General features: G+C 37.2%; 1 protein-coding gene across 1 annotated transcript; it reads right to left on the reverse strand.

The window, feature by feature from the left end:
• Positions 1 to 836: 836 nt before the first annotated feature.
• Positions 837 to 21,011, reverse strand: LOC306850813 (zinc finger protein 106-like). Its single transcript, XM_079386710.1, has 22 exons — positions 20,878 to 21,011; positions 18,439 to 18,537; positions 18,113 to 18,174; positions 16,276 to 16,470; positions 13,359 to 15,137; positions 12,875 to 13,271; positions 12,386 to 12,455; positions 12,136 to 12,290; positions 11,978 to 12,038; positions 11,504 to 11,770; positions 10,702 to 11,416; positions 9,471 to 9,514; positions 8,254 to 8,396; positions 7,993 to 8,127; positions 6,783 to 6,899; positions 6,456 to 6,647; positions 6,205 to 6,267; positions 5,993 to 6,112; positions 4,221 to 4,292; positions 4,031 to 4,102; positions 3,799 to 3,945; positions 837 to 2,574 (listed from the first exon to the last, which is right to left on the reverse strand). Exons 2-22 carry the CDS (start codon positions 18,490 to 18,492, stop codon positions 2,518 to 2,520), a joined length of 4,917 nt encoding a protein of 1,638 aa, XP_079242836.1. The 5' UTR covers positions 18,493 to 18,537; positions 20,878 to 21,011; the 3' UTR covers positions 837 to 2,517.
• Between the last annotated feature and the right edge of the window lie 580 nt (positions 21,012 to 21,591).

Below are 21,591 nucleotides of genomic sequence, written 5' to 3' on the forward strand. Positions count from 1 at the left end.
CTACACAAACAAACCTCAGCGTTTTCACTTACTACAACTCTTTCTGATTCAGATTTCTTAAAATAAAATGTCTTTCCATCTTTACCCATATATGCACTACATACATCCCCAGACTCCCATTTTGATTTGGTAATAGCAAAATCCATTAAAAAAGCTTGCACGAGGACCATGTAGGTGGTCCTTATTTCAATCCTGGTTGTTTGTGAGACATTTATGTTTGTAAGTTAACATGGAGAACCAGGTAAGGAAATGAATATCAAAAACTACTAGAGGAGAATCATTAGGAAACATCTCAGATTTCATGATGGATGGCAACATTCAGGGTTTTTATTTCATTACTGTGGGTGTAGACATGGGTCGAACCTAGGCTTTTTTTTTTGTGCTTGACCCACATTTAAGCTTTTGTTCAAATGACTTCAGCCGTTTAACAAAATAAATGTGTAGTTCTTGCTTGAAGTGCTTTCCCAGGAGGAAAAAAAAGCCTAATTATTTACACAAGCATAAGTGGCAATTACAAAATAAAATAAATGGAGAGTTGTTTTATTCTTTTTTTAAAGGGTCTGTAAAAGCTCTACAGTATATAAGCAGGATATTTCATCAGATTTTTTATCAGCCATGTTACAAAATTTGAGTCTCGGCATTTAATAACCACGTAACCTTATATTGTAGAAATAGACATTAAACAAGCATATATATTCCATAAATATATTTTAAAAAATCTTGCTTGCGTCTGGTGTAGACATGGTGTTAAAAGAAGTTATTACTTAAAAACGTAACGGGAATATAAACTCCATGAACCCAAATTTCCCCTTAGGATAAAAGAATTGCACACAGTGGCACAGAACAGCTTTTTTATTTTTATTTCTTTTTGTTTCAATAGCACTTGTGTACAAAATGTCTATAAAGATTTTAACAGTATTTGAAATGAACAAGTGTGAGAAACTTGGGAATACCAGGTAAGAGGTTGGCTGCAAATCTCTCCTCAGCAACACACAACTATAGCAAAAGAGCTGAGACGCATTTCAAAGGTTATGACTTGGTGAAAAAACAAACTGTAAATTTATCCATTATGATAGAACTAAAAACCAGAAAAAAGTGACCATATATAGTTAAAAAAAACAACTCTTCAGGGGTAGTAAAATGTTATATTTCAACATGAGAGTGCTGTTACTGTATATAAAAACCAAGTTAGGATATTAAGATGTTTGCAGTTTATGGTTACACTAAGTTTTGGTTTGTGTGTGCGCAACAGGGCTGAGGATTATAGGAAGTGAAGTAATACACTCCCCAACTGCACAAAAACACCTCCCATGTTTATCACCCCTACAACTTTCACTCTCACGCAGCAAAATAAAGGTACTTTCCTGTGTGAGGACCCACCTGGACTTGCATAAAACTACAAATCTCATTGGCACAAATGCCACAAAATACTGTGAAGATGAAAAAAACAACTTCTCTACAGAAAAAAAGATAAGGAAAATAAAATGATCTTGTCTTCTCGTTCACACTGTGCCATAAAACACATTCACGTTTGTTCTCAAAGGTTTACGCACACCAACTGCCACATCACAGTCTCCGTCAACAGCACAGCAAACATTTCAACTGAAGACTCACGGCAAACCTGAATCCTTCAACTTTACTTCACCATTGGTGAGCAACCACAGAGAAACCAAAACAACTAATAATTCTTGGAAATAGATTCAAAAAAGAAAACCAAATAAAATCACCAGACACAACTTGATTTTTGTATTTGTAAACCATATTGAAATGTAAGTATCCCATAATAACAGATTGCTTTGACAGGTACCATGTAACTGGAAAATCGATTGACCTTGTCTTTCATAAAAACCTGCAATGTTACAACACTAAAATCTGGTTGCTCGCCTAAAAAAGTCTCATGCTTTCTGAATTCACTCTACATCAGAGGATCTGTAAAGTCATATGGCACACACAATAGTGAGCTACACGTGTTTGCTGAGGGAGCTGCCGCACCTCTTTGGCTGTACCGGTACCCAAATGTTTCCCACAGTTTCTGTCTTTATTTGGTCAGTAAATCTCAGAGCTGACAATACTATACGGTGTATGATCAGATGAGAGACTTGGAGAAGCATCTGATACAGAAATCAATCCCTTCCAGGAGAGTATCAGAGCAATGCCATGTCAGTATAAAAGAATTGAGCATATTTCACACTTCAGATAGAAGTGAAAGAGAGGAGGCACATGTAAAAAACGTCCTCTCGTCAAAATACCAACAAATCAAATCCACTTATAGAGAAATGCTTTTCTTTTTGTTTGAAATTACAATAATACTTGTCTTTTTTTTTTAACTTAAAGCCAATTTCTCAGAGTATAAAATCAACCATCATTATTTAAATTGTGGCATTGGTGGCAGTTTGTTGGTATCTGATGGATCATATAAAAATATGCCCATGAACAGAGCTCCTCTGGTGAGGACTGAATGAGACATTCCCAATATGGGAAAAGAGGAGACTATGTCTGTGAAATCGCCTTGGCCCCTCATGGCTCCATTTTACTGTCGTCCTCAGCATGTTTCTGCATGTGACAATGCACTGCCTACAAAGACAAGAGTCATATCAATGTTTAAAACAAATAAAAGACATTAAAATTGTTATTTAATATTATATATAAAATCACATTTTTGACCCATTCAAAAGTTTGGGGTCAGTAAGACATTTTTTTTTTTAATGTTTTAAGTCTCTTATGCTTACCACATTTATTTGATGAAAATACAATAAAACAGTAATATAGTGAAAGGTTTTTAAAATTTAAAACAGTTTTACAGTTTAATATATTTCTTAAAATGCTATTTATTCCTGTGATGGCATGCTGATTTGCTGCTACAGAAACACTTCTACAATAGTTTTGTGGAAACCAATTATTATTTTTTTTTTATTTAGAATTATTTGATAAATAAAAATTTTAAATGGAAATATTTTATGTTGTTATATGTGACCCTGGACCACAAAAACAGTCTAAAGTCGCTGGGGTATATTTGTAGCAATAGCCAACAATACATTGTATGCGTCAGAATTATTGATTTTTCTTTTATGCCAAAAATTATGATATTTTGTGAATTTCCTACCGTAAATATATCAAAACTAATAACAATTTTTGATTAATAATTTGCATTGCTAAAAACTTTATTTGGACAACTTTAAATGCGATTTTCTCAATATTCAGATTTTTTTGCACACTCAAATTCCACATTTTCAAATAGTTGTATTTCAGATGATATTTTAAAAAATTGACCCTTATGATAATTTTTGTGGTTCACGGTCACATATGTCTCAACTGTCACTTTCAATCAATTTAATGCAATTTTCTAAAATTAATTCTTTCAAGAATAAAAAATCTAACTGACCCCATATTTGGAACAGTAGTCAAAGGGTTTTGGTTAAAAATGTTAAATTACAAATGTATTTATTTTAATTAAACGTATATTTTTTAATTGTGATAACATAAAACCATGATAAAATCTATTTTGTTGCATTAATGTAATGAGAACTGGTAGGAAAAGGTGGCTAACCATCATGAAAATAAATTGTACCCGACCCATCATTCGTTTTTCCAGTGATTTCTAGTTTCTGATGCAGCAGGTTGAATATTTTTTGACAAATGCATGTTTGATGATAGCTTTAAGTATCAAACACAGAAAGCCATCATTTGTGCAACAGCTGTGGTACATGAAGCAAAATATACAAAAATTCCCTTTTGCAGTACGTCTTTATGGTTTTCATGTATGAAAGTGGCATGCAGAGTGGCAGAGAGCTGGCGTACCTGTTTAGAGCCGTTGCGGGTGGTGAAGAAGGTGTCGCAGTTCCTCCAGCGGCATTTGAATGTTTGCTGTGCTGGGCTGGTGTGGTCGTTCAGTAGGTGCTGCTGCAGGTGCTCCATCACGCCAAAGATTAGCGTACAACCGTACCACTGAGAAGAATCATGCAACACACATTAACTGGCATCAGAAATCTCTTTCAGTCTAACTGAGTCTGTCATGACCTCAGTTTCTTACCCAGCAGCGGTAGTTCTGAATCAGGTTCAGTCTGACAGCTCTCACGCTCCCATCATAGCAGCCTGTGTAGATCTGCAACAGACAAACCACCACCAGCCTCATTTTTAGAATCACTTACTTACTTAATGCTTGTAAATCTTTATGAAATCTGGTTTTGGACCCCAGTAGGGTGTTAAGAAGATACGCTCACCATGCTCTTGTGGATAACCATACACATCACCATGTCTGAATGTCCACCATACACTTGAAGTCTGTCATGAGACTGGAAACCAGAGATATGATCAATATCACAAAAATAGGTTACAACAAGCACACAACAATATCACTTTAATCCAACTCATGTCATGAGTGAATCCAGTCGTGAGTGAATCCAAGAAAATGGACCACTGATATTTTTTACATTATGACATTAATTTCATTACAATTAAAGGGATAGTTCACCCCAAAGTAAAATATTCTTTGATTAATTACTCACTCTCATGTCGTTCCAAACCTGTAAGACCTTCGTTCATCTTTGGAACACAAATTAAGATATTTTGATGAAATCTGAGAGCTCTCTGACCCTCCACAGACAGCAAGGATCCTAACACGATCAAGGTCCAAAAACGTACCAAGGACAACGTTAAAATAATCCACGTGGTTCAACAGTAATTTTACGAACCTACGAGATTACTTTTTGTGCGCAAAGAAAACAAAAATAATGACTTTATTCAACAATTCATCTCCTCTGCGTCACCCTATAGCGCCATTTTGGAGGGTATCACATACGTAACGACGTATGCTGTTCTGTGTCAGATCCGCTGTTTACATTGTTCACGCTTTGAACTGAACGTAAACAACGTATCCGTGTACATATGTTGCATATGTTGTTTACGTATGTGATACTCTCCAAAATAGCACGAGGGTAACGCGGAGGAGACCAATTGTTGAATAAAGTTGTTATTTTTGTTTTCTTTGCGCATAGCTTCGTAAATTAACGATTGAACCACTGATGTCACATGGACTATTTTAATGATGTCCTTACTAAGTTTTTTGGACCTTGATCGTGTTAGGACCCACGCTGTCTGTGGAGGGTCAGAGAGCTCTCAGATTTCATCAAAATATCTTAATTTGTGTTCCGAAGATGAACGAAGGTCTTACGGGTTTGGAACGACATGAGGGTGAGTAATTAATGACCGAATTTAAATTTTTGTGTAAACTATCCCTTTAAGTATTTGATCTCACAAATGTTCATTAACATGTTTTTGAAAAAAAATTCTTGTTCACATTCTTATTACCATAATGTAATTTTTAAACTTTAAAGTATTCGTACAGCATTGTAATATTTCATGATTTTAATAAAAATATACTGTTTAATGACACCAGTTTTAGTGTTATTTACGTAATATATTATTTATCTTTTATTTTTGTATTGTTAGCTTTCATTTGAATTGCATTTATTTCATGTTTTTTTTGTCATTATTATTCTTATTATTTTTAAATGGGAATCCCAGGTAAATTATTTTTAATGCTTTATTTTTTATATTTCAGTTTTAATACTTCAACTTAAATGAAAATTAGAAATGCTGCCTTGGAAATTATCTGCAAATAATTTTTATAATCAGTTTTTCAAGTTTAAGGTCGAATATACATATTTAAATAAGTTTATTTCAATTATTACAAACCATTTTTAATAGTTTTAATCAACAACAATATACTTTATTATATATATACAATATACAATATACATTATTTTTACAGAATTACAGTTATCACTGAGAATTACGAGAATAATAAAAGTAACGCATAAAAAAAAGAAAGGATGTCAGTATAACTGCCCAGAAAATAAGAAAAAAACTATAACAGTTCTAAAAAAATAAAATAATCTTTTTTTTGCCTTATGATTTTAGCTGGACATGGAGGGGACATTTTTTGACAAGCTTTGGTATAAAGGTATGTGCAATGTGAATGTGTCATTTATACCTGGAGCTCGTACACACGGACCAGTTTATCCAGGCATGCGGTGACCATCACCTTTCCCAGTATGGCCACCACAGTGACGGCATGACTATGACCCTTATAAATCCTCACCAGTTCTCCTGTCTGGAGATCCAGAGACAAAGAAGTGAATAAGATACAAACAAGACACTTAATTTTCGCTTCTCAATGAGAAACACTGTGCATTAAGTACTCACATGAATATTATGAGCATGCACAGACTGGTCACTCGAGCCACTGAACACCAAATCATTCACCACCTGAAGAGAAGAAACAAATAAAAACTTAGGGTTCTTGACTTTATTTCTTCTTGTGTGGCACAAAATAATATTTTTAAAGGATATCCTGGCCACTCTTTTTAATATATAACTCAGTGTTGTTTTATAATGCAGTTTTAATATAACTGCATTAAGCATAATCATTTGGAAAAATGTGATCAGACACAAACCTTCATGCAGAGCACAGTTTTGCTGTGGCCCTCCAGCGTTCGCAGCAGCAAGCTACTCTTAGCATCTCTAACGCTGATGGTGGCATCATAAGAGCCAACCAGCAGGATACGTCGAGCCCCTTCCTGAGCTGTCGCCAGGCAACTTACAGCCCGCGGGCCGTGGCACTCGAACACATCCAGCTGCCTATTGTTCTGCAGGAGATGAGAGAAAAGTTAATTACCCCACAATCAGGGAACAGATGACTCAATAAGCTCTCAGCTGATCTTTGCTAAATTTAGCTTATTTTAGCCCAAACTCTGAATTTTGATTAATTGAAGACTTAATACCCTAAGACTGAAGGTGATCACAGAGCCATTGGCAAGACCGGCATAGAGAATTTTCCAACGATTATGAAGACAAAGCACTCGATCTGGGAGAGACAGCTGTTCCACACACACTGTTGTCTGAGAAAAAAAAACAAATCTTATAATATTCTCAATGCTATAGAAAGACATGACAAAATAACAGTATAAAGAAATCGCTAAAATAGAAGGACTTAAAATTCTTGTCATTCTATCATCAGTGCCATTATTATTGAAACTCATGTTAATTACTTTCTTCCAAAAAAATTATGTTAGGCAGGATGTCCAACAGTGTTGTTAACTAAAACTATTGAAAAATTTGTTTTTAGTAGTAAATACAATAAAGATTAAATAAAACATGAATATTAGATTTTTAAAAAACGAATAGCTTATTATAATAAAAAAAATAAAATAAATTATATATATATATATATATATATATATATATATATATATATATATATATATATATATATATATATATATATATATATATATATATATATATATATATATATATATTTTACATTTACATTTATTCATTTAGCTGACGCTTTTATCCAAAGCGACTTACAATTGCTATATATGTCAGAGGTCGCACGCCTCTGGAGCAACTAGGGGTTAAGTGTCTTGCTCAGGGACACATTGGTGTCTCACAGTGGATTCGAACCCGGGTCTCTCACACCAAAGGCATGTGTCTTATCCACTGCGCCATCACCACCACATAAATATATATATATTAATTTTAATCATTCAATATTTTTTTAGATAATACATATTATACTTTTATCAGTTCTACTTCTAATACTTTGATCAGCTTTTATGGTGCTTTTTGCCCTTTTTGGTGCAAGACATTCCGTAATAACTAACTTTAAATATATGAAAGAAAACAAGAAAGTTTGCATTTTGTGTGTAATTTGAGCCTGGAACTAATAACTGGTGACAAAAATGTAATTGTAAGAGAATTATTCCTTTAAATATCAGTTATTTCCTCACACAGATCTAGTACATAAAAAGTTGTATGAACTATTTTGTGGTTCTTTTTGACAATGTGAATCACTTTCTACTAAAGTGCAGCCTGTGCATCTGAAAACTTTCATGTTCTATTGAAGGAAAAAAGTTGCAAACAACATCAATGTGATGATACTTTTCATTTTTGGGTGGACTATTTCAAAAGCAGTGTGAATCAAAGTACCTTGAGGTTGTAACAGCGGATGGTCTGGTCACTTGATCCTGAGTACAGGCGCTGTTGCAGGCCTCCTCCACATGACACCAACAGACAATTCACTTTACTGCTGTGACCTTCAAACACCGCCATACACTTCCGGCTCTGCAACAACAATGAGGAGACTTCTTAAAGAAACCAGTATGTAAACTACATTCATAGATCATCATATTCATGTTGAAACGCTTTTACTAAACTACATGCTTCAGACAATTTTTTACAAAGTCTTACGATCAGATTGAAAGCGCGTATAGTGCGGTCCCCTGAGCAAGTGTAGAGCAGTCCGTTATGGATCTGCATTGCATTCACAGCCTCTTGATGGCCTTCAAACTCCCCTTCTGTTGGAACCTCCTCTTCCCCAGGATCTGATATATCTGATAAAACACACACCAACATATCAGTTATTGAGTGAAACATTAACACTATGAAAGAGATGCGTGTCTAGATAATGCATGTGCTGTTACGTAACAAAGAGAACACAATACAAACTTGTGGTTAAAATTTGCTTTGATAAAAATATCGAAGTATAGTTTGAAAGGCTATGTGTTCAGCTGAAGACATTGGCTAAGCATCCGTGACGTGTCAAAACAGAAATAAACTTGGGATCTAAGTCACCATCACAATGCAAAATTAGGGCTGATCATCAAAAATGATCATAATCACAATTTTAACCTTTTTAACCGATCCTTTGGGAAAGTGAGTTAATATGACAGTGCTATAAGGTTTAATTTGAGTCATCTAATGGAGTTCCCAAGAAACCAGCGCACTGATTTTGTACACGAGTTGGGAGATTTCTCAGGGTTGTCATCCTGGCAGTCACTCTCAGAGGCACAGGTTGAGTATAAAACTTACAGGCACTAAGAATACCTTGCCCTTAAAAAGTAATTTATGGACTTGATGAAATATTTCTGTAGGCTGATCGTGTGAGTATTCTAATTTGGTCGTTCTGCTACAACTGCACCGAGCACAGAACTAGACGAATATAACTCACTGCTACCAGAGGTAAAAAAAATAAAACTTAATTAATTAATCGCATCCATAATAAAAGGTTTTGTTTACATAATATATGTGTGTATTTATTATGTATATATAAATGCAAACACAAAAATCTTTTATTTTTATATATTAAATATATTTATATATAATATAAGAATATGAATATATAAAAGCATAAACGTAAATATTCAAAATATATATAATGTGTTTGTATTTTTATATACATAATAAATATACACAGTACACATACACAAACAAAAACTTTTATTTTGGATGCGATTAATCATTTGACAGCACTAAAAATGTAATTTAATTAAATAAGTGACAGGTAAGTGACTCGCACATGACATATCTTATGTTTAAGACAATACATTTTGCAAAAGCAGAAGTTAAGTGGTATTAATGGTACATTTGCTACAGCTTCCAAATATGTTTTTGAACATAACACATACCTGAAGGCACCTTGGACTCCAACACTGAGGCTGATTTTGTTTCACTGTAACAATAAAAAAAGAGAAATTTTAATATTGCAACACTGAGAAACTTCAGGTGACAACAAACAGAAAGAGTCAAGGTACCAAAAGGGCAAGACCATCTGTCAGTGAACATGACATTAAACAAGCTGTATCTGTAGCTGTTATGTATGTGTACTCTCGCCCACCACAATCTGCTGTGTTTTCTACCATCTTCAAAGCCCAACAGCCTAATGCTTGTTAAACAATATCTTCCATCATTCAGAATGGTTACTCGCCTCAGAGATCTTTCAGATTAAAAACACTTTTAGGAAATCCCATCTTGTTTTTCTGACAAACTATTAAGGTGTTCCCACACTCAAGTCCTAACTACAGCTAGTTTGATTAGTATTTTTCACCGTGATCCACTTTCTAATCACACTGTTTTACACATGCAGACGTATGTGCGATTAAGTATAAGAGATTCATTTATCACACAGTGTATCATAAAGTGCATAAACTCATGCTATAATGTAAATATTCTTTGCTCATTTACTGTAGCTGCTGTTTGAATAACTGAGGAAATGTAAGCATTAAAATTAGTAACTTACAATGTTTCTATAAAATCGTTATCATGTTAAATACAAATTCAGTCATATTAAAAATATTTTACAACATCCATTTGCTACATGACTAAAAAGATATAATGTGTAGCTAATAGATTAAACAAGGCTACTTTTAGCCGTACCCTGGAGTTGGTTCACTGATTTTAAGTAATTAATTGAATAAATTAGCATGATAATATTGTGTATCGGCGATCTCACAGGTTAACGATAGGACGATATGACTATGGAGCAATATTGCCCAACACTACACTGCAGATGTAGAATAAATTCAGTTTGGTCCAGATTTGAAGCAATCATATAGAAGTCAAATTCAGTTCAAAGGATCCCGTTTTCCTTTACAAGCTTACCATCATTGCTATAAGAAAGGGGTGTCCAATCCTGCTCCTGGAGGGCTACTATCCCACAAAGTTTAGATCTGGTCCTAACTTACACACCAGAACCTACTAATTGAGGTCTTTAGGATTATGAGAAATCTCTAGGGTAGTGTGCTGTGTCAGGTTGGAGCTAAACTATGCAGGCCCTCCAGGCTCAGGAATGGACACCCCCTACTATAAGATATTAAGAAGAATTATTTAGAAAATCCCAATTCAAACCATGAGAGTTACCTTTCACAAGTCTTGACTATACTGCTAGTATCAATTTCACTGGTGGAGGTGACTTCATTGCAGGCAAGATTTTGAGGGTCTTTGACGGCATGGTCTGTTGTGTTCGCAGTGGCTGACTCCTTGGCCTTCTTTTCAGGCATCTCATCTGGGTCTGAAGAATCTAGATTGACAATATCAATATCAGGTGGGGGAAGCTCCACCATCTCCAGTTCAGAGGATTCGGAGTGATCTTCATTCACTGGCGGTGTTGCTAGCTTGGTTCCCTGTGGTTGTGCCTTTGAAGCTTCGTTCACCACCATCTCTTCATTCTCATCTTTCTCTTCTGGTGCAGGGGGTGAGACGAAGGTGCTGCTGGATCGCCGATGAGGTCGACACTTCCGGGCTGGTCGAGGAGCGGGCTGCTCAGCGTCAAGCTCAGATTCGCTGATTTGAGGCTGCTCGTTCAACTTAGCTTTATTAAGACACTTTCTCTTCTTTAGCTTTCGAACACGCTTAACTGGGTTAGTTTCTAGGTGGTTAGAGGGAGACAGTGGCTTAGGAGAGAGGGTTGCAGACATTAGTGAGGAAGATGGGTTGGCTAACCCCTCTTGAGAGCTCAAATTTTGATGAATTTCTGTGACGGGTGATGGCTGTAATTTGTGAACTGAGGAAGCTGCTGTCAAAGCCATGCTTGTGGCGTCTTGTGAAGCCTTTATCTTAGTGTTGAAGGTAGTATCTGTTTTAAATGAAAAATAAACATTTTATAATTCAGTACTGCTAGAAATAGCAACCTCTAAACTGCAATTTAGTGATGGGAACCTACCTGTTTGACAAGCTGCAAACACAGCTTGGACAGATGCGGTACTTTGAGGTGCTGGGAGGGGGCTTTTGACAAGGTTAGGCTCAGGAATGGGGTTACATTGAGAGATGGGCTCCTGTTTTATGGTAACAGGCAGTAAAGAGGTTAAAGAGGATGTGTGAGCAACTGTTGTTGAGGGAACAGGATTGGCGGTGATCTGAGAAACCTGGGTCGATGAAGATGTTAAGATCTCCTCACTGTTCCTCTCTCTTTCTTTTGATTCAAATTCACCTGAAAAAGAATTTATGTCCATATTTATTTTTTTATCAGTAACAAATAAGATTTTGTAAGGCACTTACTGTAATATCTCTTAATATACCTGTAATTTGTACAGTATGAAAATATATGAGGTATTAATCTGACTTTCCTTATCATTAACCTTAGATTTATAAAGTTAATAAATATGATTACATGACTCCTGCTTTCTGATTTTTGTACCTTGCATTCCTTGAAGAATTTCAATGCGCTTGGTTCTCAAGGAGTTCATCTCATTCGTTACCTGTAAAATCGTTAATAAAAAAAACTGTAAAATCTAGTGGCAGCCCAGTGAGGGCTGAGAACAATTAAATACATTTTTGTTAGCGCTACCGTCTTACCTGTTGTTTGACCATAAGCAAGCGCTGTACTTCCAAATAAGCAGCTTGCAGGGCAGCACGTGCCTGAATAAGACTATTGTCCACAGCCTGAAGAGAGCTGTTAAGCTCCTCTTCACGTAGAGAGACAGCCAGCAACTGATCCACTTGCGAGCGTTCTTCAAAACACAATACATAGAAACATTAAAACACTCAATTAAGGACACTGCATTATTTTTGTTTATAAAAAAATTGAATAAAATAGTTTCCTTACCTTTCTTAGACTTAATTTTTTGCCTCTTGTTTTTCCTATCTTCGTTAGAAATCCCTGGAGACACAACATCCTAGTGGAAAGACCCAACAATTAGGTAATGGCAAGAATTATATTTCATTTACGTTCTTCTTGCATTAATGTTTATGCAGAACAGGGGTGCCCAATCCTGTTGCTGGAGATCTACCTACCTGCAAGTGTTCAGTTCCAACCCTGATCAAACACACCTGTCTGTAATTATCGAGTGTTGCTGATGATCTTAATTAGTTGGTTCAGTTGTGTGATCAGGGTTGGAGCTGAACTTTGCAGGAAGGTAGATCTCCAGGAACAGAATTGGGCACCTCTGCTGTAGAACATTAAAAAAAAAATGACACTGAATGCTGCCTTTGAAGCAGCTATGTAATGTAGCAGGTTGCTAACTACATTAGAATTAGAGCTACTGTGTTTCTGAGTATGTCAAGAATAAACCATAGTAGACAGTATGAAGCTTACCCCAGGAGCTCTGCGTTTCTTCCCAGTTCCTTGAGTGTCAATCAGTTCAGACTCTGATATACAACCACCGTCTTCTTCAACTTCCTCAGGGCCCTTAGAAGGCCCCTTCGAACCTTGATTCTCCAGACAACCTGTGGACTGCAGCTCCTCTCTCCTCGGTGGCTGTAAGTGGCCACAGGCAGGAGAGTCCCTCACTGGGTCTACAGCTTTGGGGAGGGAGCTGGTTCCAGCAGGGCTTTCTTTGACCACATTGCTTTCAGACAAGCTTCGCTTGCGGGAAGGCACTTGACTAAATTCAAACAGAGAGTCCCAATGAAAGCCCTCAGAAAGAGGTACATCATTATCCTCCATTTGGTTCGGACCCTCAGGTTCACAGGGCACCATTTCTATACCAAATCTGAAAAGATTCAGGACATATTAAGGTATGAAGGAAGTAACAATTGTATGCGAGTAAACAGAAAATGAAGAAATACTCATGCAGTACCTTGGTAAGCCCTTGACCTGCTTCTTCCGGTTGACTTCTTGGTAGACCTGGTCCCAGTTTACATTCCGTCTTGAGCCAGAGGAGCTAATCAGCTGTCGCAAGGTGGGCTTAATAAGTCCTGCGTCCTTCTCGGTCTCATTTTTTCTTGTGCCACTCACATTTCTAATACGTCTGGCAATATTCAAGTTGGGTTCATGGGATGCTGCTTTGCCTTTGGGGCCAATATGACGGTTCAGATCCCTTTGGAGACATGCGGGCAATGCAAGCTTACTTAGAGAGGGCACAGAGCCACCTGCAGTTTGTTGGGACGGGCTGCTGTGGGACCCCTCACCAGCTGAGCACAAACCTTCATCCAGTGTATCCATGACTTGATCTTGTACTGGTAAGTGAGGATCTTCTTCCATTTCACCACAATCCTCATCTTCGTGGTCCATAGTGGAGGTACTAACTTGTAAGGACTGCAGAGACGGCCTACAGTCATTGCGCACATTACCAAACTGTACTAAGGTCTCAGTACTGGTTAATTGCTCTCGTTCACTGCTAAAACGTCTCACAAAACCCAACTTTTCTTGACCTTTGTTCTTGTCCAGTTTTTGATTCTTGTTTAATTCTGAACTCTCTACTTGCTCTATCATCTGAGGCACAGCCTTTGCTGCTTTGGGGCAGCTCTCTGTACCAGATATGTCATTAGGGTTATTTCTATTAAGCAATGTCTCTTTAGCTTTTCGCAGCATCTCTGACAGCAGACTATCTTGCTCTGCATTGGAAGTGGCATGTGGTGGGAATTCAGAGCTTGAATGGGAATGCTTAAAACCTTTGGAGCTAACAAAGTCTTGACTTCCTGTTTGGCTGAGATTCATTTTTGAACCATCTTCAGCAAGCTTGCTGGGGTTCTCTGTTTTCCTAGTGGTGGAGGTGGAGGGGTAGGCAAAACTATCCATGCTAGTATTGCCAATGTTCTTGAAGGAACTGTTCTGCTCCCTGCAATCACTCTCTTTAAGTTCTGTGGGTTTATACTGACATTTTGTTTGGTCTGCCAGTGATATCCTCTCCATGACCTGACTGCCCTCTTTGAAACTTTGTGCCTTAGAGGTTTGAGAAGATTCCACATCTGGCTTATCTAACATTGGCTGAGGGTTAGTTTGAGATGAAGGATCCCCAAGTTTAGATGGTGGATATGGTGCCCATCGGTGAGCCTTCTCTGACTTCTGACCCTTACCTTTGTTAGGATCAGGCTCTCCACCAGATTCTTCTAGACTCTGTTCACCCTGTGTCTGATTCTCAGAGCTGCTGGGTGTCTTCTGAGGCTCTTTGGCAGACGGTTTAAAGAACCTACTAGGTGGTGACATATATTGTCCCCTCCAAGGGACATTAAACTGATTGTTGTTCCAGGAAAATTGATTTCTCAGCTGTGGAGAGCAGATTCCATAGCCACCTTGTCTAGCACCCCAGAAGTTTCCTTGGTTGTGCAAACTCCCTCCCTGATGTCCAACAGATTCCCATTTCTGCAAGTTAGGCGGTCCTTCAGCATGCCACGTGGCACACCTAAAATCTCGGTTGAACCTTTTGCCACGTTCAGGGGATGAAAATCTCAGGTTCTGCCAATTGGAGTCTCTGCCCCTTTTGGGCATTTGGGGAAAGCTGGGATAGGGCCGGTCCCAAGGGCCACACTGCTGGTACATCAAAGGCCTTGGCCCAAGCCACTGAGTCCGAAGCTCCTGCCACCTTCTCTGTTGCTCTTGCTCTTCTTTAGCCTGCTTTGCAGAAGCCTCTTCGTTCCTAATAAAAGTTCAGTATAAAATGGTGACATACAATGATTTAACTGCCAAAAATGGTACTGACATGCTCAACAACGAGGACAGGTGAATAATGGATAGGTTAAACAACAATGCATGTAAATTCAAATATGAGAAACCCAAAAGCATGTTTCTTTACAGTTGGAAATAAGAACAAACTGCTCATAAAACTGCTAAAAATACTGCCTTTCCCTGTCTTCCAGTGTGTAAGGAGGCCATATGATGGGATACAGTTTGGCATGTGACAGGATGACAGCTGTTGATGACCCACTGTTTGTGAAAATTCTACTGTTTGGGGCATTCCCCACCAAAAGTCAGAAATTACCCACATTCAGAACTTTCATTTATTGTACTCTGAAGAAACCAAATTGCCGACTCAAAGTTTGCCTATTTATCCCTGAATGATTAAACCACAAATGCTGCTTCCATGAAAGAAATCAGTGAAAGTTTCAATATCAAACTCATTTTATTGGATCAAACTTTTATTAACAAGGAACTACTGATATTTTTAATTAATTTCTTATTGTTTCTGTCTTGATTTGCAGCGAATTTTTTGTAATCTTCACATAACATAGATCTGGAGATATCCAAATGTTTCATGGCTGACCACAGAAATGGTGAGTGACAGTCTTTTTTTATCCCGTGAGAGATCAAGGGAAAACAACAGGGAAATTACTTGATTACTTGTATTATTTTTATTAGGTATTTGGTACTTGTATTATGTATTAGGGCAAAACAGCAATGGATTTCTGTCATTAACTTAATGTCTAACACTTCACTTAAACAGCATGGTGCATAAAAATAGTTGGTGAGGTCAGACTATTTAAAGACATAGTGCCCATACTGTTTAAGGGCTGAGCTGGAAAGGCACGGTGTGGTGTGCATCCAAGAGTGTGAGAGTGCAAGTGTTGCAGTCATGGCTGTTTTTGGCCTCACATGACACCAGACTCCAGTATCAGAGCTGTATGCAGAATAGTTTAATATAGAACTGCAGGTCAAAACACTAAGAAAACACATTTCAGTGACAAAGATTTAAACACTACCATGCAATTAATCACTGGATAACAGGTCTGCAATCACCATCAATGGTATACAATTCAGCAAGCAAAGCAAAGACTCACCTGATCATTTCCTTGCGTTTCTCGATAAGCTGCACAATGTCCTTGTCAAAGTACTCTTCATCTTGGTCTTCGTTTGTGGGCTGGTTCTTCTGATCCTCAACGCGCTGTTTATGTAAAGAGCTGGAGATGTGGCTAGCATAGTCGGTCAGACTCACCTCCGTTATGCCACAGACCCGGCACTCATGTCCACAGTCCCTGGGGACGGAGGGTAACATAGGCTGCTCAATGCTTCCCTCAGGCATAGCTACTGCTTCTGAGTGGCTGTCTAATGAGTTAAGGTCTTTTTAAGAGATCAGGAGGCAAACTGACTTTTCAATCATAAAATAAAATCCAACTCGTTACTAAAAAGGAAAAAAAATGCAATCTTCCTGATCTTGTGGTGCATCTTCAGGGACTTCACAAACGGTTTAGAATGAACAGGCAAGAACAGAAGGCACTGGGAGATCTTGAGCTCAGAGGGGTGACCACCCTCTCAGCAGCTGCTGAGCCTTAGCACGCTGTCATGATGGAGTCCGCTGTGCTCTGAGACGAGGGTTGGGAGAGCTATTGGATTTTGGTGTGAAATCGCATTCCCCCCGCCCTCTGTCTCCACCGTCCTCTGCTCTTTAGGGCTGCAGCAAGGGTGGAGCTCTTTGACTAGCTGTAATGCGAGCTGCTTACAGTTGCCGACTTGAAAACCCCTCCCTACCATAGTTGCTGTCTTTAATGCCAAGCTCGTGAGCTGAAAAATGGTGTCATGGCAGCTTGCCATTTTGCAGTCAGCAGTCTGTAAAGTTGTTATTTCTAATTTAAAATTCTAAAGTTTTTGTGTGATTGAGTACTATGACTGTGATCATGATTTGTGTGATTGAGTACTATGACTGTGATCATGATTTGTGTGATTATCTCCATGTTCTGCAGCTCATTTCCATTTGATTAAGCAAATGATTGATTACTGCACTAAATTAGGGCTCTGATTAATGCTCTAAACATTAAGCTACATTGATCTTATAAGCAGCATTACCACCAAGATGCAATTAGCTCAAATATGACAAACCTCTAAAAATCATGGTGTTTGTAATTTAGATTTCAATACCCTACCCATTTGAGAATGTCATTCTCACTTTTCACATTCCAGAGATGTACATAATTGTCACGAGGCAGTTGTCATTTGTCGGCCTTGCCAGTTGTTTCCAATGTCACTATATATATATATACTCTCGGGTTAAGGCAGCTGCCTCGGCTTATCTATCCACTGACCAAAGGAGGCACGTGCCTTACAATACACATGCTTTTCATCTTTGATCATAACCATATTCCACACCTTTTCACCAAGGAATTTTCCTAAATATTTTCCATGCACTTCCTAGTTTATGTTTGCTGCATAAGGATGTTTTAAAAATTATTTAAACAGAATTCTGGGGTCAAACAGATCAAAACAATTTTGTCTTATAATTAGCATACAAATGTCTCAAATAATGCTGATATTTAAAGGCGGCCCAGTTCTCTGAACTTTTAAAGTATTGTATTGATAGTGTAGAGACGAGTTTCCCAAACTCGTGTTTGTGAGTTGATGAAAAGCTAATAATTAATCAAAAATATATAAGACTAATTGGAAAAATTAATACAAAAATGAAACGCTTACTAAAAAAAAAAAAGATTAAATATTTGTTTACCTGCCTGCCAAGTGACCATTTACTGACATTAGAAAACCAGAAAACCATGAACATGCAAAAGTATTGTTAAATTGAAATATTAACATTATACAGTACTTAACATAAATATTTTGTGAAGTCAGCTGACAAAAAGGTGGATTACATGATAGTTTGTAACATTGGTGTGTAACATGGGCTCTTACCGGCCTTTCAGATTCTCCAGCTCCCGGTGGTGCAGCATACTTCTCATGTGCTCTTCCATCTCCTAAAAACGAAAAAGATACCATTAAAATATAGCATTATGAAATCAAATTAATCTCAATAAATAATTCTAAATAGGAATTTATTCTTATATGCAAGACAAAGGTTTTTTGCAACCAAAAGTCTCAAAAGGACAGCAAATGTGCATAGATCAAGACAAGTGCCAACATGCACAAGTAAATCATAGTTTGTCACACAAGGACTCAGGGAAAATTGTCACATTCTAGCAGAAATGGGAGAAGATGTATGCTTAAATCACCAGGTTTACCTGTTTGGAGCTGTAGACAGTTTCACAAAGAATGCATTTCTGTTCTTTAACCATGTTGAATGATTATTATATTTCAGGCCATCACATATAAACAAGGTTCTGCATAAAGAGACAAATACAATAATCACATCAGGTAGCATTGTTTAAGGACCATAAAATAAAACTGCTGGATGAAATAAACTATGAATCAAAAACAAACAATTAACATGACATGACTATGTACAGATCTTCTTGAACTGTCAGAAATCTGTAGTTTGATACGCTGAAATCCTTAGGCAGTTACCCTTCAGTAAGATTGTCATTGACTGAATATGTACCACTGGTGAAAATGTAGCCAGTGACAGCATTCAGACTCAGCCAAGCACATAGCTCAAAGATGGCTGACCTTTGTTGTTTATTTCATACTGCAGAGGCTCAAATAAGGGTTTGCCAAATCTTACATTAGATTGTGTGGTATCAGCAATGCAAGAGGTTGGACAAACTCCATAAAGAAGGAAATTGGGTCAGTGGCTCTGGCTCCGCTGTAGGATGCCAGAGGACACAAACCAGGGACAGCACTCAAGTCAAGAAGCTAAATGCAGCATGCTGAGAGTGCAGCACACAAGCCAACCACAAAACCACTGCAGGGTCGCGGTCCTAGCATGTTCAGTTCACAAACAGAGTTTGGAAAAACCCACTCCACAAACACAGTTTCTACACGGTGTAAGGGACTGTTCATCCAGAACATGTTTTGCATTTAAAAATTTGACCTTTGTTGACCTGTGTTGCGAGATGATGGTCAAACAGGTCAGTTTAATGCATGTTTACATAAAATAACCAACGGAAGTGCAGTGCAGTGAAATGCAAAAATGCATTCTTGGGTAATGCCCTCAAAAGCGGTCTACACAAGGTGAATAAAATCAGTTTGTCCTGTTGTCGAACATAGTGCAAGCACATGTAAAACATCAGAAGGTGAACAGAAAGAGAGTTATAAAAAATAGCATTATTAATTTACATAAAGCTGAATGTGTATTGTGAAAAGTATAATACAAATAAAATTCACTTGACTTAAAAAAAAAAATATATATATATATATATATATATATATATAATTCTGACACCCTATCTGTGGATCTTGGCCACACATTGTGACTCTTTTGCATTAAAGGGATACTCCACCCAAAACTGAAAACGTATATGGGTAGTTGATGTATCAATGTGTCCTATGCTGTGATGGGGAGAAGAAAAAAATATAAAAAATCCTCTAAATATTGAAGAGAAATCTCTCTCATGCTATTTGTAACTCTAAGAATGAAGATACATTTTTCTCATGTTATTTGTGTTAAGTTTTTTTTCTACATTTTTGCTGTCACACCATAGGACGCAGTCCAATTTTTATTTGTCAATTACACATATGTAAATCGAAGTCCCAGATGTAAATTACTTTTCTTTTCTTTTTACAGCTCCAACTGATAAATAGAACGGTGTGCAAAAAAAGAGTATTATTTTTAACTTTTTAAAATATAACCACAGTTTCCAGCCAAATATCACTTGCGTTCATGAATTCACACTTGATGTGAATGTCAGCTCGTTGTGAACAGTGGTGTAAACATAGTGTCTATACAAGCCATTGGTGTTTGGTCCGGTCTAAACTGTTGCTATAAAATTAGAAACACACAATTCCCTAGAATATCCTTATATGCTTTAACATTAAGATTTGTACTAAATTACTAAAGTAGTCAAACATGTTCATTAGAAGGGGGTGACCCAATACTTTTGGCTATATAGTGTATATGAGTATGAACTGGCATGCTCTGAAAGAACAAGTACTTCTTGCTCTAAAAATGTCATGACATTAGGCGGCGCCACAATGAAAAGATTCAACTTCCACTATTTGAAAATGGCACAACCTCAATGCAGTCAGAGACAAAACCTGAGAATGATTTTCCATTAGTGCCACTGATAACAACAATGCTTTATATAACTCTCAACCACAGGTCAGTGTGCATGTCCTCTTAAAATACTGCCCAACACAAATAGAGACCTGCCTCCTCTCCTGCAAAACAGTCTGGTTATATAATAACGAGGAGGAACATAAAACAGCCTGAAGGTTAATAACCAGGTTTGAGTTTCTGAAATATATCATTAGATGCAGCTGGCAAGCTAGTCTTGTTTTAGTGTGGACAACTCCTTCCAGCAGAGGAAGGTTTGTTACTTACACATGTGTTCGTTGGTTAATACATCTGTAAGAATAATACTGCTAACACCAATGGACAGTACTACTGTGAGCTGACAGGTGGTTAAACTAGAAAACAAAACAAAAAGAAAGGGCTAAATGTGCACACAGCGGTGTGGCTCATGTGCAGATGTTTAGCATTCATGCTAACACGCTTCATGAACAGGAAATTAAATAAAGTGAGCGACAAAACAAGGTGGATAAAAACAAGTTTTCATGTGTACCTCTTAATTCACGCTGAGAATGCATTTCTTCCAACTTCTACATAAACGCAACATTACTATTGATAATCCACGCTTCTTAGAAACGTTATGAAGGTACTGTGTTGCTGCGAAACCGGAAACAACCGTTTCGTTTCAAAATGGCCGCCAACATTTGAGCGTAAAAGTCATCAAATAACGGTCTGCGGTAATTTAAATAAACAAAAACAAAGCTCATTAATAAAATGTGCTCATGTAATATTCAATACAGTAATACATCATAATACTTGTAGAGGTTTTTTAATAAAGAGTTGTCACGAAAAACAAAAACCATCTGTAACAGCAAAACTTGAGTAGAAAAAAATATGTTCTTCTCTTTGGTATTAATTGGTATTGATTATACTTAAAGGGCAAAAACAGTTATTGAAAAATAAATGCATATTCTTGTTGGATTATTACATAGTTCCACAAAATAATTATGACATAACTTGAATTTAAAACCGTCTAACCCATAATTTTCTAATCCCTCATAAACTGATTCAGTTGCATTCACTGGAAGACAATTCAAGTAACTTGGTTTAAAAAATATAAAACGTGTGTCAGTAAAATTTGCAATGATGCATTTCCCCACATATCTTAAAATATACTAAGAACAATAGTTTAAACAACATAACATTTGTTTAGTCCTTGAGGGGGGGGACTTACAGATATATGTGACCCTGGTCCACAAAACCAGTC

This window comes from Barbus barbus (assembly GCF_936440315.1).
Source record: "Barbus barbus genome assembly, chromosome: 30".
Lineage (NCBI taxonomy): Eukaryota > Metazoa > Chordata > Actinopteri > Cypriniformes > Cyprinidae > Barbus > Barbus barbus.

Excerpts from the sequence above, each read along its gene's own strand:
- LOC306850813 (XM_079386710.1), bottom strand. The coding sequence starts at position 18,492 with ATGGTTAAAGAACAGAAATGCATTCTTTGTGAAACTGTCTACAGCTCC. Across the intron at positions 12,039-12,135 it reads TGCTTATGGTCAAACAACAG|GTAACGAATGAGATGAACTC; the intron begins GTAAGACGGTAG and ends ACGATTTTACAG. Across the intron at positions 2,575-3,798 it reads CCCGCAACGGCTCTAAACAG|GCAGTGCATTGTCACATGCA; the intron begins GTACGCCAGCTC and ends TTGTCTTTGTAG.